General features: G+C 36.2%; 1 protein-coding gene across 3 annotated transcripts in view; it reads left to right on the top strand.

Annotated features, from left to right (window-relative positions):
• Positions 1-13,455, top strand: part of TRMT11 (tRNA methyltransferase 11 homolog) — a 65,906-nt gene that overhangs the window by 25,089 nt on the left and 27,362 nt on the right. For all 3 annotated transcript variants that reach the window (XM_080806986.1, XM_080806987.1, XM_080806985.1), the window contains 4 exons: positions 1,897-2,061; positions 3,709-3,781; positions 3,906-4,037; positions 12,364-12,484. In XM_080806986.1, the coding sequence (XP_080663112.1) occupies positions 1,897-2,061; positions 3,709-3,781; positions 3,906-4,037; positions 12,364-12,484 (491 nt within the window). The remainder of the gene's footprint in view (positions 1-1,896; positions 2,062-3,708; positions 3,782-3,905; positions 4,038-12,363; positions 12,485-13,455) is intronic.

Below are 13,455 nucleotides of genomic sequence, written 5' to 3'. Positions count from 1 at the left end.
GCAGACATAGTGCTAAGAATAATTATTCCAGTTTGCTTTTAGTAGAAGCCATATGTTTACTTTAAGGAGATTGTCCTATAGAATTTATTAGAATTCTTATTTATAAAAGTTACTTTATAACCTTTCAGTCTACTTGAGCAGAATTCTCATTGAGGTAGAATTTTCTCAGAACTTACCCAAGATGTTCTTAAATATGCACTCTGTTTCATATGCTTGTAATTTCTTTCTGTACTCTCAAATATTCTCAAAATTTCCTATTTTAAAAATATAAAACCTTTCCTATCAGTCCTGTCGGGGCCCTCTAATTGCCACTTTGTTTTCCTCTTCCTTTTGCCAAAGTGCATCTTGAAAACTAGTATTTACTTGCTGTCTCCTCTTCTTCATCTCTCACTGTCTTCTGTCCATTATTTTCTAGCTTCTACGCCTGCTGAAAACTCTCACTAGGGCTACAGATCTTAGCATTTGGCAGTATTGACCTTCATAAAGCCTCCTTTGGTTTCCTGGACCGTGGCCTCATTGGGTGGTACTTCTACTTCTTTGGTTGTTCCACCTCTGTCTTCTTAAGGCCCTGTGGATTTCTTTGACCTGTGCTAACATGTTGCTTTCTCTGGGCTTCTTTCTTTGACCACTTTTCCTCTCACAACACATACTATGCAGAGTCATGCCATTCTTCTCCTTTTGATTTTTTAAGTTTTGTTTTTATTGTAAAGTAGATCAAGATACAGAAGAGTGTATAAAAATATAATAATTATAGAACAAACACATAACTGCCACCTAGGTTAATAAAAAATTCATTCTCATGGTTTTAAGTTAAGTGCATATACTGATAATCTCCTCAGTGTATTTATTCTGGCTTCCAACTACCCACTGAATAGTTCTTTCTGAATGTTCTGTGGGTAGCTGACAAGCATGATCAGTACATCTCAAACCTCATTTTTTCCCCTAAGCTTGTTTTTCCTCTCTCTTTGATTATTTATTTATTTATTTATTTATTTATTTATTTTTTGAGAGGAGGCAGGTGGGGCAAGGGGAGAGGGAGAGGGAGAATCTTAAGCAGGCTTCATGCCAAGCATGGAGACCAGTGATGGGCTCAGTTTCATGTCCCTGAGATTATGACCTGAGCTGACATCAAGAGTTGGATGCTAGAGGCACCTGGGTGACTCAGTTGGTTACATGGCTGCCTTCGACTCAGGTCATGATCCCAGGGTCCTGGGATCGAGCCCTGCATCAGGCTCCCAGCTCAATGGGGAACCTGCCTCTCCCTCTGATTCTGCTTGCTGCTCTGTCTGCTTGTGTTCTCTCTGTATCTCTCTGTCAAATAAATAAAATCTTAAAAAAAAAAGGAGTTGGATCTTGACCAACTGAACCACCCAGGCACGCTGGTTTCTCCGATCTTAATCAATCCACGGTATCGTCATCCACTTGTATCTCCTAATACTAGAACTTTTGAATATTTTCCTTCAACCTCCACTTTAACTTTTCATCTGTAATGTCTCTGTAAGGGCTCCATGGTCATAGCATTCCTTCATTTCCCAAGTTAGCTCTCTTCATTTCTCTTTCATTTATAAGGGACCATGCTCTATAGAGCTTTGTATCTTACTTGTATATGCTTTCAATTCAGTAAGTATTTAATGAGTGTTTAAGGCAGTTTTACTTGAAAGGTGTTAGAAAAAGATCAGTTAGACAGTACATTTTACTGTTCAAAATACATTTTTGTAGTAAGTTGAAATAAAAATAACTGTTTATGTAAATAAAGTTAAGATTTTAAGTGAAAGCAAGTTTTATTTGAGTAAACGTAAGTTTAGATGAGTTAAACGTTATTTTAGCTAAACGGTAAGAAATAAGAATGCTCTATTTGATTTAGTAGTTTCTGTATTCCTTTTTCTTTCCCTTTAGGAAAGGCTAGTAGGAAAAACCAAAAGTGGAGAGGACCAGATGAAAACATTAGGGCAAATCTTCGTCAGTATGGTTTAGAGAAGTATTACCTCGATGTCCTGGTTTCAGATGCGTCTAAACCTTCCTGGAGGAAGGGCACATATTTTGATGCAATCATCACTGATCGTAAGTTTATTTTTATACAAAAGTAGGAGTAGGATTAGTTTCCTAAAGTCATTTACATTTGAAGTAGAAAATGTATCAACACACAGAAAAATATCAGCTTGTACTAGTATTTTCCCCCTGCTGCCCCCTGACTTCTTCACATAGTGAGAAGGAAAAAACTGTGAATATAAGGCAGTATACCAATTTAACTAAGTAGTTAAAAGTTTACTGTTTTGGTTTTTTAAATTATATTATTGACTTGTCTTTCCTTTTTTCTCTTCAGTTTATTTTTTGGAGCATTTATTTATTTTAAATTTTTGACTGTAATTGGTTGTTAGTATACCAACTGGAGCCAAAATGTCATTTGCAATTAGAGTGTTAGCTGTCAAAGAAGAGAGTTTTATTTTTTGATTTTTTTTTTTAAAGATTTGTTTATTTGAGAGAGAGAGAGAGATCATGTGCCCCACCCTCCCACCCCTTGAGTTGGGGGAGGAGCAGAGGGAGAGAATCTTCAGACAGATTACTCACTGAACATGGAGCCCAGTGTGGGGCTCAGTCCCACAACCATGAGATCATGACCTGAGCCAATACCAGGAGTCAGATGCTCAGCCAACTGAGCTACCCAGATGCCCCAAAGAAAAGAGTCCCTCCTCCCCCCAAAGAAAAGAGTTTTAGATAACACGTAATTCTCCATGTGTAAGCTTTGGTGTTTTGTTTTGTTTTGTTTTTATAGCACGTGTTTTGACTGACATCTCTTTTCTAGAGTTACAAGAAATTTGGAATTTTGTGAGCCAATAGGCTTGTGAACCCGCTGAGCTTCAGGAATGTGAATAAGAACTTGTTTTCCTGTGCCTCATGAGTTCTGGGCTTTGCAGACATACTATCTAAGAATAGGCTGGCTTTTTCTACCATATTTTGCAATAAATAAATCTGTAAATAGTAGCAAGGGTATCTCTACCCTTTTGTCTCAGCTCCCTTCAATTCTTTGGTAACTTAGGTGCTCCTAGATCTAATAAGAGAAAAATTACCAAGGCATTACACTGTTAGTATGAATCTGCTTTATAAAAATTGGGTGACTTTTTATTAATAATCTAACTTTTGTTTGTTCTCATTCTGTTTGTGTATTTATATAAAGTATGTAACTTTTCTTAATCCATTGAGAGTGAGTTGGCTACACTGTAGGCATTTACCCCTATACTTCAGTGTGTATTTCCCAAGAATAGGGATAGTCTCTTAGGTAGCCAGAATATAGTCATCAGTTTCAATAAATTAATGCAATTATTGGATTTTATTTTGTCACCTACTTTTGTTGTCACCCAGTAATATCCCTTTATTTATTTCTTTGCTTTTCTCTCTGGGACAGTATCCAACCTGGTATCAGGTATTGCATTTGGTAATATCTCTTTTAGGCCTCTTTTAGTTGTCACACTGTCACAGCCTTTCTCTTTTTTTAAGACACTGACATTTTTGAAGAAGACAGTGGCCTGTTGTCCCTCCCAGTGTTTTAAATAGAATGTTCTTGTGTTATGTGTTCTCGCTTGGAATATTTCATAGGTGGTGATGTGTTCCTCTCTGAGTGTCCCATCTTGAGGCCCATGATATCCATCTACGCCTAACTGGTGATTAGGTGACTTTTGACTATCCATGTTATTTGTGTTTTCTGTCTAGCTCCATATGGTATCAGAGAATCTACGAGAAAAACAGGTTCTCAGAAGGAAATACCGAAGGGGATGGAAAAATGGTAAGTGAAGGTTAAATATAATATGATACTATTTTGAGAAGAAGCATGTTATTCTTTTTAATTAGCTAAGTTTAGCAGTCTTAAGGTTTTTCATTGATTTTGAAATTCTGTTTTCTTTTTCTAGTCCAGAAAGCCATGTTCCTGTTTCCTTGAGTTATCATCTGAGTGATATGTTTTTTGACCTGTTAAACTTCGCAGCTGAGACCCTCGTATTAGGTGGAAGACTAGTCTATTGGTTACCAGTGTATACACCAGAGTATGTAATGCTAAATAATTTTATTTTTAATTTCACTTTTGTTATGGTATTTGTATAACATTTTTTCCCTATTTTTAATTGGATTTAGAGTAAATATCTTTGTGTTTAATGTTTATAATCATCTTTGTTTACCTACATATGTGTATATAACAGTCCCATTCTTCTTATTGATTGAATTGCTTTGACCTTTTCATTTTACATCAGGAGTTGGCAAACTATAGCCTGTGGGCCAGATATGGTCCTCACCTGTTTTTATAAGGCATTTGAACTAAGATGGGTTGAACTAAGATGGGTTTTTACATTTTTAAAGAGTAGTTAAAAAAGAAAAAAAGCAAAGAACATGTGACAGAAATATATGTGGCCCACTAAGGCTAAAATATTTACTGTCTGGTCCTTTAGAGGGAAAGTTTGCCAGACCTACTTGTGTACCATCATTAGCTCAGGGTCTGATATATCATAGCTGCTGGTAACTGTTTTGTTAGGCCACAAACATAGGTAATTTTTAACAACTTAGTTGAGGGATTCATCTGCCACAAGCTAGCTTTAATATATATTGGCTATTATGATCACCTTAAATGCAATAAATCTTTTTTAAAAGCTAACACTGAAATAAAACCTGTGCTTATATTTAAAGCTTTGATTATGTTCCACATGATTGGTTTGGGTTTTATTATTCAGTAATTATTAACTATAAACAGAGCTGTGTACATCAACAATGGAGCAAACAATGTCTTGAATAAGACAGAATCTTTAAATTTGAAAGATAATTTAATATCAAGCTCAAAATTTGGCTGTTTCTCTAATCTGCCATAGTAATGTTTTGAAAAAATTATTTTAGTTCTTCTGTTTACTATATGTAATTGTACAGAAAGCATTTTAGAACAGTGTTAACTTGTCTGTCTTTTCAACATAGCAGATGATCCTCAGCAGTTGGAAGCTGTGCTGTTTTTTGTTTTAAAGGTGTTGTATTGGAAGTTACTGTGGACTGACTTCAGTCACATATTTATTTATCAGCTGATAAGACTATACACTGTACACATTCATGTCCAGACTCCTTAATGCTGGCCTTATGTTTTGCTGCCAGTGATAATCTCATGTAATCTTTTCACTTTAGAAATAAGGAAAATTAATTCCAAGGAGTGAAGTGACTAGTCTATAGTTACTAGCTAGCTAAACTCTTTGGGTTCCTTATTCCTGTGGCCCTGTTTGCTTAATTCAACAGTCTACCAGATCTCATGTGCCTGGTATGTGAAGCAATAGATGGAGTTTTACTAGTATTTTTGGAGAAGATCACTTTTGTTTGTTTCTATACAGAATGGTTCCTGCCTTAGACAAGCTGAATTCTAGCAGCAGGTTTTTAAAAGATTTATTTATCTGGGAGAGAAAGCCTGTGTGTGCACTTGTGCATGCAGAGTCAGGAGGGGTGAGGGGAGGGAGGGAGAGAATCCTAAGCAGACTCCCTGCTGAGCTTGGAGCATGATGCAGGGCTGGACCCCATGACCCCAGGATCATTGAGCTGAAACCAAGAGTCAGACACTCAACTAACTGAGCCACCCATTGGCTCCCCACTTTTTTTTTTTTTTAAAGATTTATTTATTTATTATCGAGAGAAAAGCTTCCCGTTTTAATTTAAGTTTCAGGACCAAATTTTCAAAAACTTTATTTTGAGATAATCTCAGACTTACATAAAAGTTTCAAATGTAACGCAAAAAACTCTCCTCATCCAGATTTTTCCAACTATTAATGTACACCTATTGTATCTTTTTTCCTCACCCATTACATTAGTCACATATTCATTATCATTCTTCTTTTTTGGAATGATTTGCGAAGTTGCAGATAATGATGTCCTATAACCCCTACATACTTCATTGTATTTCTCAGAAACAAGAACATTCTTGTGAAACCACAGTCAGCCCTCCAAGTTTGGAAATCAGCATAGATAACACTGGTCCATTTTATGGACCCTATTCAAATTTTACCAGTTGCAGTCCATCTGAGAAAATGGGCTCTGTTAAGCCATCAAGTCATTCTCCTCCAGTCTAGAATATGTCCCCATTCTTTCTTATCTTTTGTGTCCTTGACAGTTTTGTAGAGTATATGGCTTATATTAAAGGTTGGCCCTCAACGAGGGTCCAACTGGTGGTGTTTTGTTTTATTTTTTTTTAGAGAGGAAGAGGTGGCAGGGTCGGGCAGAGGGAGAATTGATGTTTCTTTTCTGACCAGATTCAGGTAGTGCCCTTGGTAGGAACACCACAAAAATTATACTGTGTTTTTCGTGCATTGCATTTGGGGGCATAGGGAGTTAATCCCTACTAGAGATCTTTGATTTGATCATCTGATTATTTTGTTCTCTCAGGGTTCTCCACTGTGAGCCATCATTTTCTCCTCTGATTAGTATTTCTTGGGGGGAGATATCCCAAGATGACATCAGTATCTTGTTCTTCATCAAATCACTCTTCACAATGACAACTCCATTGTTGACAAGCACTACAATGATGACTTTTCTGTTCCATCATTCCTTCTGCATTTATAAGTTGGCATCCAACTGTAAGGAAGAGTTTTCCCTTCGTCCCCCATTTGTTTACAAATTTATTAATTTATTTTGCTATGGAATCATGGGTGCTTATGTAATTCATTGGGTTATAATTCATTGCTGTCCCTGTTTTGTTGCTCAGATTATCTCAGATTTGATCAGTGGGAGTCACTTTGAGGTGGTTCCTCTGTCATTTTGAAGTATCCCTGTTAGTCTTTGTATACTTCTTATTTTTTGGCATTTCTGACTGTCCACTATTTTGTACTTTATTATTTGGTTATAATTGGAGTTGAATGTACTTTAGAATATCTTTTGTAGTTCTTTTGTCTTTTCCTTTCTTTTTATACAAAATTAAATTGGAGGTACTTTTAAGTATTTTTAATATTTCTAAAGATCTTACAAAATGGACACTGGATATTTTTTCAGTGACTTCTTGATTTTAATAATTTTCAACAAGGGAAAATTTCCACATGCATATTATCAGAGGAATATTTTAGGAGTAGAAAAGAGGTACATATTTTTATCACTTTTTTTAATCTTAGCTGTTTATCAAGGGAAAGATTTCGTTCAGGTATGTGGCTGATGCAAACATAGGAAGACTATGTTCTTTACTTCCCTAACTTCATCCCTGAAGAAAGTTATGTCCACATCCTTTGATGTTCATTACTAGACTTCTGTTTATCCTTCTTCCTTTTTTTTTTTTTTTTTTTTTTAGATTTTATTTATTTATTTGACAGACAAGAGACCACAAGTAGGCAGAGAGGCAGGCAGAGAGAGAGGAGAAAGCAGGCTCTCTACGGAGCAGAGAGCCCGATGCGGGGCTCGATCCCAGGACCCTGGGATCGTGACCTGAGCCGAAGGCAGAGGCTTTAACCCACTGAGCCACCCAGGCGCCCCTCCTTCTTCCTTTTTTAAAAATAACTTTATTTCCATTTATTTTATGCAGAATATACTCCTAGTAATAAGTTTGTTTCTACAGTTTCTTCTGGGATATCTTTATCTTCTTTGCAACCTCCTCTTCTGGTTTAGAAACAGTCTACTCTTTTTCACTAAAGATCATCTTACTGAGGCAGGAGAGCTCACATATGGGTTAATCCAAGGATGAGCCCTGTAAGTTGTATGTCGTCACATCTTGGGGACTTTGTTCACCTGGATGTGCTTAATAACCAGAAAATCTACATCCAAATCCATAAATATGGCATTATTGTCTGCATTTGTAAGCATGTGCAGTAAAAATTCAGCACTCTTTTGGGCCACCAGCTGTTTGACCTGGGCACACTTAACCATCTCTGCCATTGTAGTGACAGAATGGCACACATGGCTTCTACAGTGTGACGTCCTTCAGATAGTTGGTGGCTTTTCAGATCTGCATACTCCTGATGGCTTGGATAGTTTCATGTGTGTTCTTAAAGTGAACAAGAAGATTTGAACCTCTTGATTTGCATGATTTTTAGGGTTTTCTGGGTCAAGTGAGTAGCAGACCATTTTCAGAGGTCACCTGAGGCTGATTATGGGAAGATGATCTCCTTCCCTTTAACCTAAGGTGATCTTACTAATGAATTATTATTACTACTGTTAACTTATTAATGAACTTAGTTTGTCTTGTGTTTGTCAGGAAATGAATTATTTTTACTTCTGTATTGTATACCATACAAAGTCTTTGCTCTTTTAAAATAGCACAATATTATTAGGAATTTAAGACCAAAATCATCTGCAGAAGTTTGGAATAATTTTCTTGCTTCCGAATTAAACAATTTAGAATTAGTTAGATTATATTGTATTAAAAATTTGGCTTTTTATTTAACTAAGAATAAAGATTTCATTTTAAAATTATATATTAGCACAGTTCAATTTTAAAACTTTTTTACTTTTGGTGTAGTGAATATAGGCTTTTAGTCCTAATACTGAATTCATGTATTCAACCAAATTCTGTTACGTGATTCAAGTTTAAAAATAAGAATTACAGGGGCTCCTGGGGGGCTCAGTTAAGTGTTTGCCTTCGGCTCAGGTCATTATCCCAGAGTCCCTGGATTGTGCCCTGCCTTGGGCTCCCTGCTCAACAGGGAGCTTCTGTTATTCCCTCTCCCTCTGCCCTGCCCAACCCCCAACTGTGTGCTTGTGCTCTCGCTCTCTCCCCTTCCTTCCTTCCCTCCCTCTCTCTCAAATAAATAAAATCTTAAAAATAAATAAGAATTACATATTATAATCAAGTTCAGGTATTATTCTTTAAACCCAGGGCATTTTGAAAAGTGTAAGACATAATACAAGTAAAGTACTACCTAAAAGCTTAAGTTATTTGTGAAAAATCATTGGAGCTGATCATTGAAAAAGGATTTTCTTTTTGGCAATTTAAATTGCAGTGAAGAAATTGCTATTCAACAAACTTGCTGTATTTCCTCAAATAGGGATTTTCTCCACTTTAGTGTAGTAGATTTTTTTACCAGCATCAAGATAATCTATACACTTTGTATCTTTTCACCTTTATTCTGTCCCTATCTTTGATAAACCATTTCTTCTTTTCTCAGCTGATAAAATTCTGGTCATCTTTCAAGGCCTGGCTTAATTGTCTCCACCTCTATGATACTTTTCCAGCCCTCCTCAGCAGAATTAGTCTTTAATCTGTGCTCTCATAGTTGTTTATTCTTATCACTCCTAGAGACTGACCACATAAAATTGCTGTAAACTGCTGGTATTTATGGGTTTATTATCCACAGTTTCAGCTACTTGCAAGTCACCCTGATCTGTGTGCTGTTCATCTGGGTGGCATAAATTCAACTCCTGTGTGCTGGATGTTACAGGAATTGCTAAACTGCTTCATGCACTTGTCTGCTCAGGCTTTAAGTATCCATATAGTGTTCTTTTCTGATTGGCATTAGACACAGATTACTCTCTTGAGGTGATTAGAAACTACATTTCTTTGTGAAAGATGTTCTTTAAAAGAAATCCCATTGCTATTGCTTGTGTTAAAAACATTGACAAAGTAAAGAAGCTTAATAAAGTATGCCCCAGCGCAGGATGTGTGTGTGGGGGTATTTTTTTCCCCTAATTTTATTGAGAAATAATTGAGATACCTCACTGTATAAGTTTAAGGAGTATATGCTGTGATGGTTTGATTTACATGGGGGATAAACTTTAGTAAAATGAATTTTTTGGAGTGGCTCAGAGCAGTGAAGGGAACATGGTTTTTTTTTGGTGGTGTTATGTTCAGTTAGCCACCATATAGTACATCATTAGTTTTTGATGTAGTGTTCAGTGATTCATTAGTTGCATATAATACCCGGTGCTCATTTTTTCTTCTCTTAGCTAGGAAACAAGAAAAGTGATCCCTTGACCTGTTTTCAGTGAGTGCTCTAATCAGTGCAAAATCTTTTCTCAAATGGGAGGTGAAATTCTAGTGTCATTTGGAAATAGCTTGAGGCGTGAAGATTCATAGGAAGATGAGTATCAAAATTCATTCATGGAAAAGCTAGAGGCCTATGTGCATAGTTAGTTTTGCTTTTTAAAAAATAATGTAATATAATTTGTATATCACAAAGGTCACCTTTTTAAGTTTAAAACTCCATGGTTTTTAGTATATCCACAAAGTTGTGCAACCATTACCACTTTCTAATTCTGGAACATTTTTGTCACCCCTAAAGAAACCCCATATACATAGGCAGTCACCACCACTTCTGCCCCCGGCAGCCACTTATCTATCTCTGTGGACTTTCCTGTTGTGCCTGATTTAGGTTTTAAATAGATATTTGGATTGTAGGGCTATAGTAATAAAACTGAAGTGAAGATAGCATACTGTACTGTTATAATGACCCAGGCATAGAACAGATTTATGGCTTTTATTGAACAGTTTGTAAACAATTCATTGCAGTATGCTGGTATGAAAAATATTAGGACATATATTGTTAACTGATACTTTTAAATTCTTAGCATGGTGTTTTGGGAGTGTGGTATACTGCTAAATTGATTGGTTCTAGTATAATAGGGTAATTGTTAAAAACTAGCTTGTTAATGATAATGATGACCCAAATGATGTTCTTTCATGCTTAATTAACCTCAAAGGTCAAGCTGAAAAGGTAGTTAAAATACAAAAATGTTTTTCTGCTCTTAAGCCAAATGCCTGGTGACTCAGTTTCAGCAGCTTAGCATCATTTGGGTCATCAGTATCAAGTAAAGTTGCATTGGGTTTGTACTTTTAGATTTGATTTGTAAATTTGTTTTGGTTTTATAGTTATATAAGCATATGGACTTTATATCTCACTTATATATCTTTACGTTACCTTTTAGTACAAATCTTTAAGTCCACTCTGTCAGGAAATGAGAATTTTTTTCCCTTTAAAAAAAGGGTACATAACTAAGTTTAAACAATACTATTTCAGACATCTACAAACCATGCTTTTTCTAGCTTAAAGTCAAGGCTATATCTTCTTTTTGTTAACCATGGTGTAGAATGTATTCCTTCATATCATAAATGCTTCGTGTAAAGATCCAGATTTGATGTCAGCTAATGTTATGAGAAATACAACTTTTCTGACTGTATAGTGAATATTAGAGAATTGTTAGATCAGGCAAAAACTGAAATGGTCATTACATACTGGAAAGCCCTAAGGAAGGATGCAGAGGATGACTTCAAGAGAATTCTTTCCACTGATAAAACAGTGAAGTGCATTATGAATGTTGCTTGGTAAGTGGCTGATGAAGGTTTTGAGCATGTGGTTGAGGTAATGAGGGAGACCTCACTGAAGGTCAGAGGGGCTAGAGAAGTCAGTAAAAGAGTGGTAGTGAAGACCACGTTGACGTATTGGAACAGGCTAGCTGAAATGGTAGTAGTCCTTTACAGGAAGTGCTGTTTGGCACCTTTCCCACTTTGGACCAGAGTTTTAAAATTTCCCATGTGATAAATGTTTGTGGAGACAATCTAGAAAGGTATTAACATTTGCAAAGGAGAAATAAAAAAGGGCAATCTGTCGTGTTCTTAATGGCACCTGTACCTGGTGAGCTCCCTCCGCTGCTGTTCTTCAGCATTCTGCTCCATAGCTATTTCCCCCTCATCTGTCACCTGTGTCTTTTGGCAAGATTGATGCCAACAACCTAGCAGATGTCAGGTGCTGAGCTACTGCAGCCTGACTGTCCTGCTTTCCAGGTGTCCTCTCCATTCACATAGTATGTGTGCTGGATAGCAGCAGTCACCACTGCTCATGATTGTGGCTTTGATTTTATTTCATGGTTAAGGTGACCATGGAGTACTTATTTTATTGGTAGTTTATTTGAATAATCTTATAAATAACTTTAGTCCTGTATTTACAAAGTAATAGAGGTCTTAAGATGCCATTGAAATTTTGCAGGGACACTTCATTTTATGGGGAAAGTATATGCTGAGTGGACATTATTCTTTGGGAATTTATAAAAATTTCCACATGAATCAGTCCCTCATGAATGTCAAGGGGTTGTTGTAGAATGTATTTCTGTCTTATGTGCTCTTGTGAGATGCTTTAGGGTGGAATCATTGTCTTGTGTTTTTGTGGTTTAAATACTTGGTATTCTTTCATAAAACATACTTGCATTCTCTCTTAGTCTACAGGTAAAAGAATTTAAACTCCTTTTTTTTGGATGTGGTAATATTCAAATACTTTGCTTTTTAAAAATACAGATTGTTTATGGATTATCTGGACAGTTAGCCTGTGTGAAATAAAATGGAACAGCATTAGTGGGGGGATGTCCATACCACGTTGCACAATTCTGTGATGATCCTGTGTGGTATGTGCATGTGAGCCTAAAGGTCAGCTGTTCTTTCTTCAGATACACTGAAGAGATGGTACCCTGGCACCCTTGCCTGAGGCTTATTAGCAACTGTGAGCAGAAGCTTTCCAGCCACACATCAAGGCGCTTGATAACAATGGAAAAGGTGAAGAAATTTGAGGTAAATTATCCTAGTATTTTTGGGCTAAATTCTGGAAGAATCCATATAGTTTTTTTAGTTTTCTTGTAATGGAGTTTGAAATTGTTAGTCCTTGATCTTTAAAAAGTTACCAAATTCAGGAAGGGGTAGAAGTTCAAGAGGTTTGTGGTATTTGGTGGAATTTAGAGGGTAGGAGTTGGTTGTAAAAGTTGAATAGCAGAATGGAAATAGAAGTTGACCTTAAATTAATGTCTCATCTTTGCCACTGATGCAGTTTAAAACAAACAAACAAATAAACAAACAACACAATTAAACAACCATTGTCTAATTAGCAATCTACTAGTTACCCATTTTTCTCCAAAAGCAAGACCTACTTAATTACAGACTGTTCTGAAGAGAAAATGTCACTTTATATAATGGAAAAAGTAATTTGCTGTTAACTGTTAGGGCCCAACACGTGTTCTTGCCCCACTTTCTCTGATACACACACACAAACACACACACACTATTCTTGGGAAGAACAAAACATCTGTTATTTCATATCCAGATCAGAATTTATACGAATAATGCCTCGTAATGGAGCTTAATTAAATCTACAGAATGCTTCTTGGGCTGTACTTGTCTGGGTTGACAACCACAGCTTTCCCAAAGTAAACTTCAGTGAGCTCCATCTTTGTTTTTGATCTCAGAAGGTTTGTCAGATTCATCTCCGCATTTGATGTTTTTCATCTAATTCACAGCTCATGGATTCTTTAGCAGTAATGAAACCCAATATTTATTTAGTGCTTTTTGAATATGTTATTGTGTATTTCTTGTTTTTGTCCTTTTAATTTCCATTTGCTACCTGTCTCTAACTTAGATCTTATCACCATATACCTGGTTTGGGCTAATATCTCCTAAATTCTCTCTTCCATTTTTCACACCTCTAGTTCTTAATTGTTAAGTGACTCTTCCTAAAACACTGTATGCATTATGTTACTTTTTTATGCGAA

This window comes from Martes martes (assembly GCF_963455335.1).
Source record: "Martes martes genome assembly, chromosome: 6".
NCBI classification, from domain to species: Eukaryota; Metazoa; Chordata; class Mammalia; order Carnivora; family Mustelidae; genus Martes; species Martes martes.
Note: the sequence above shows the minus strand (reverse complement) of the source record. Positions and strands in the feature narration are given on the sequence as shown.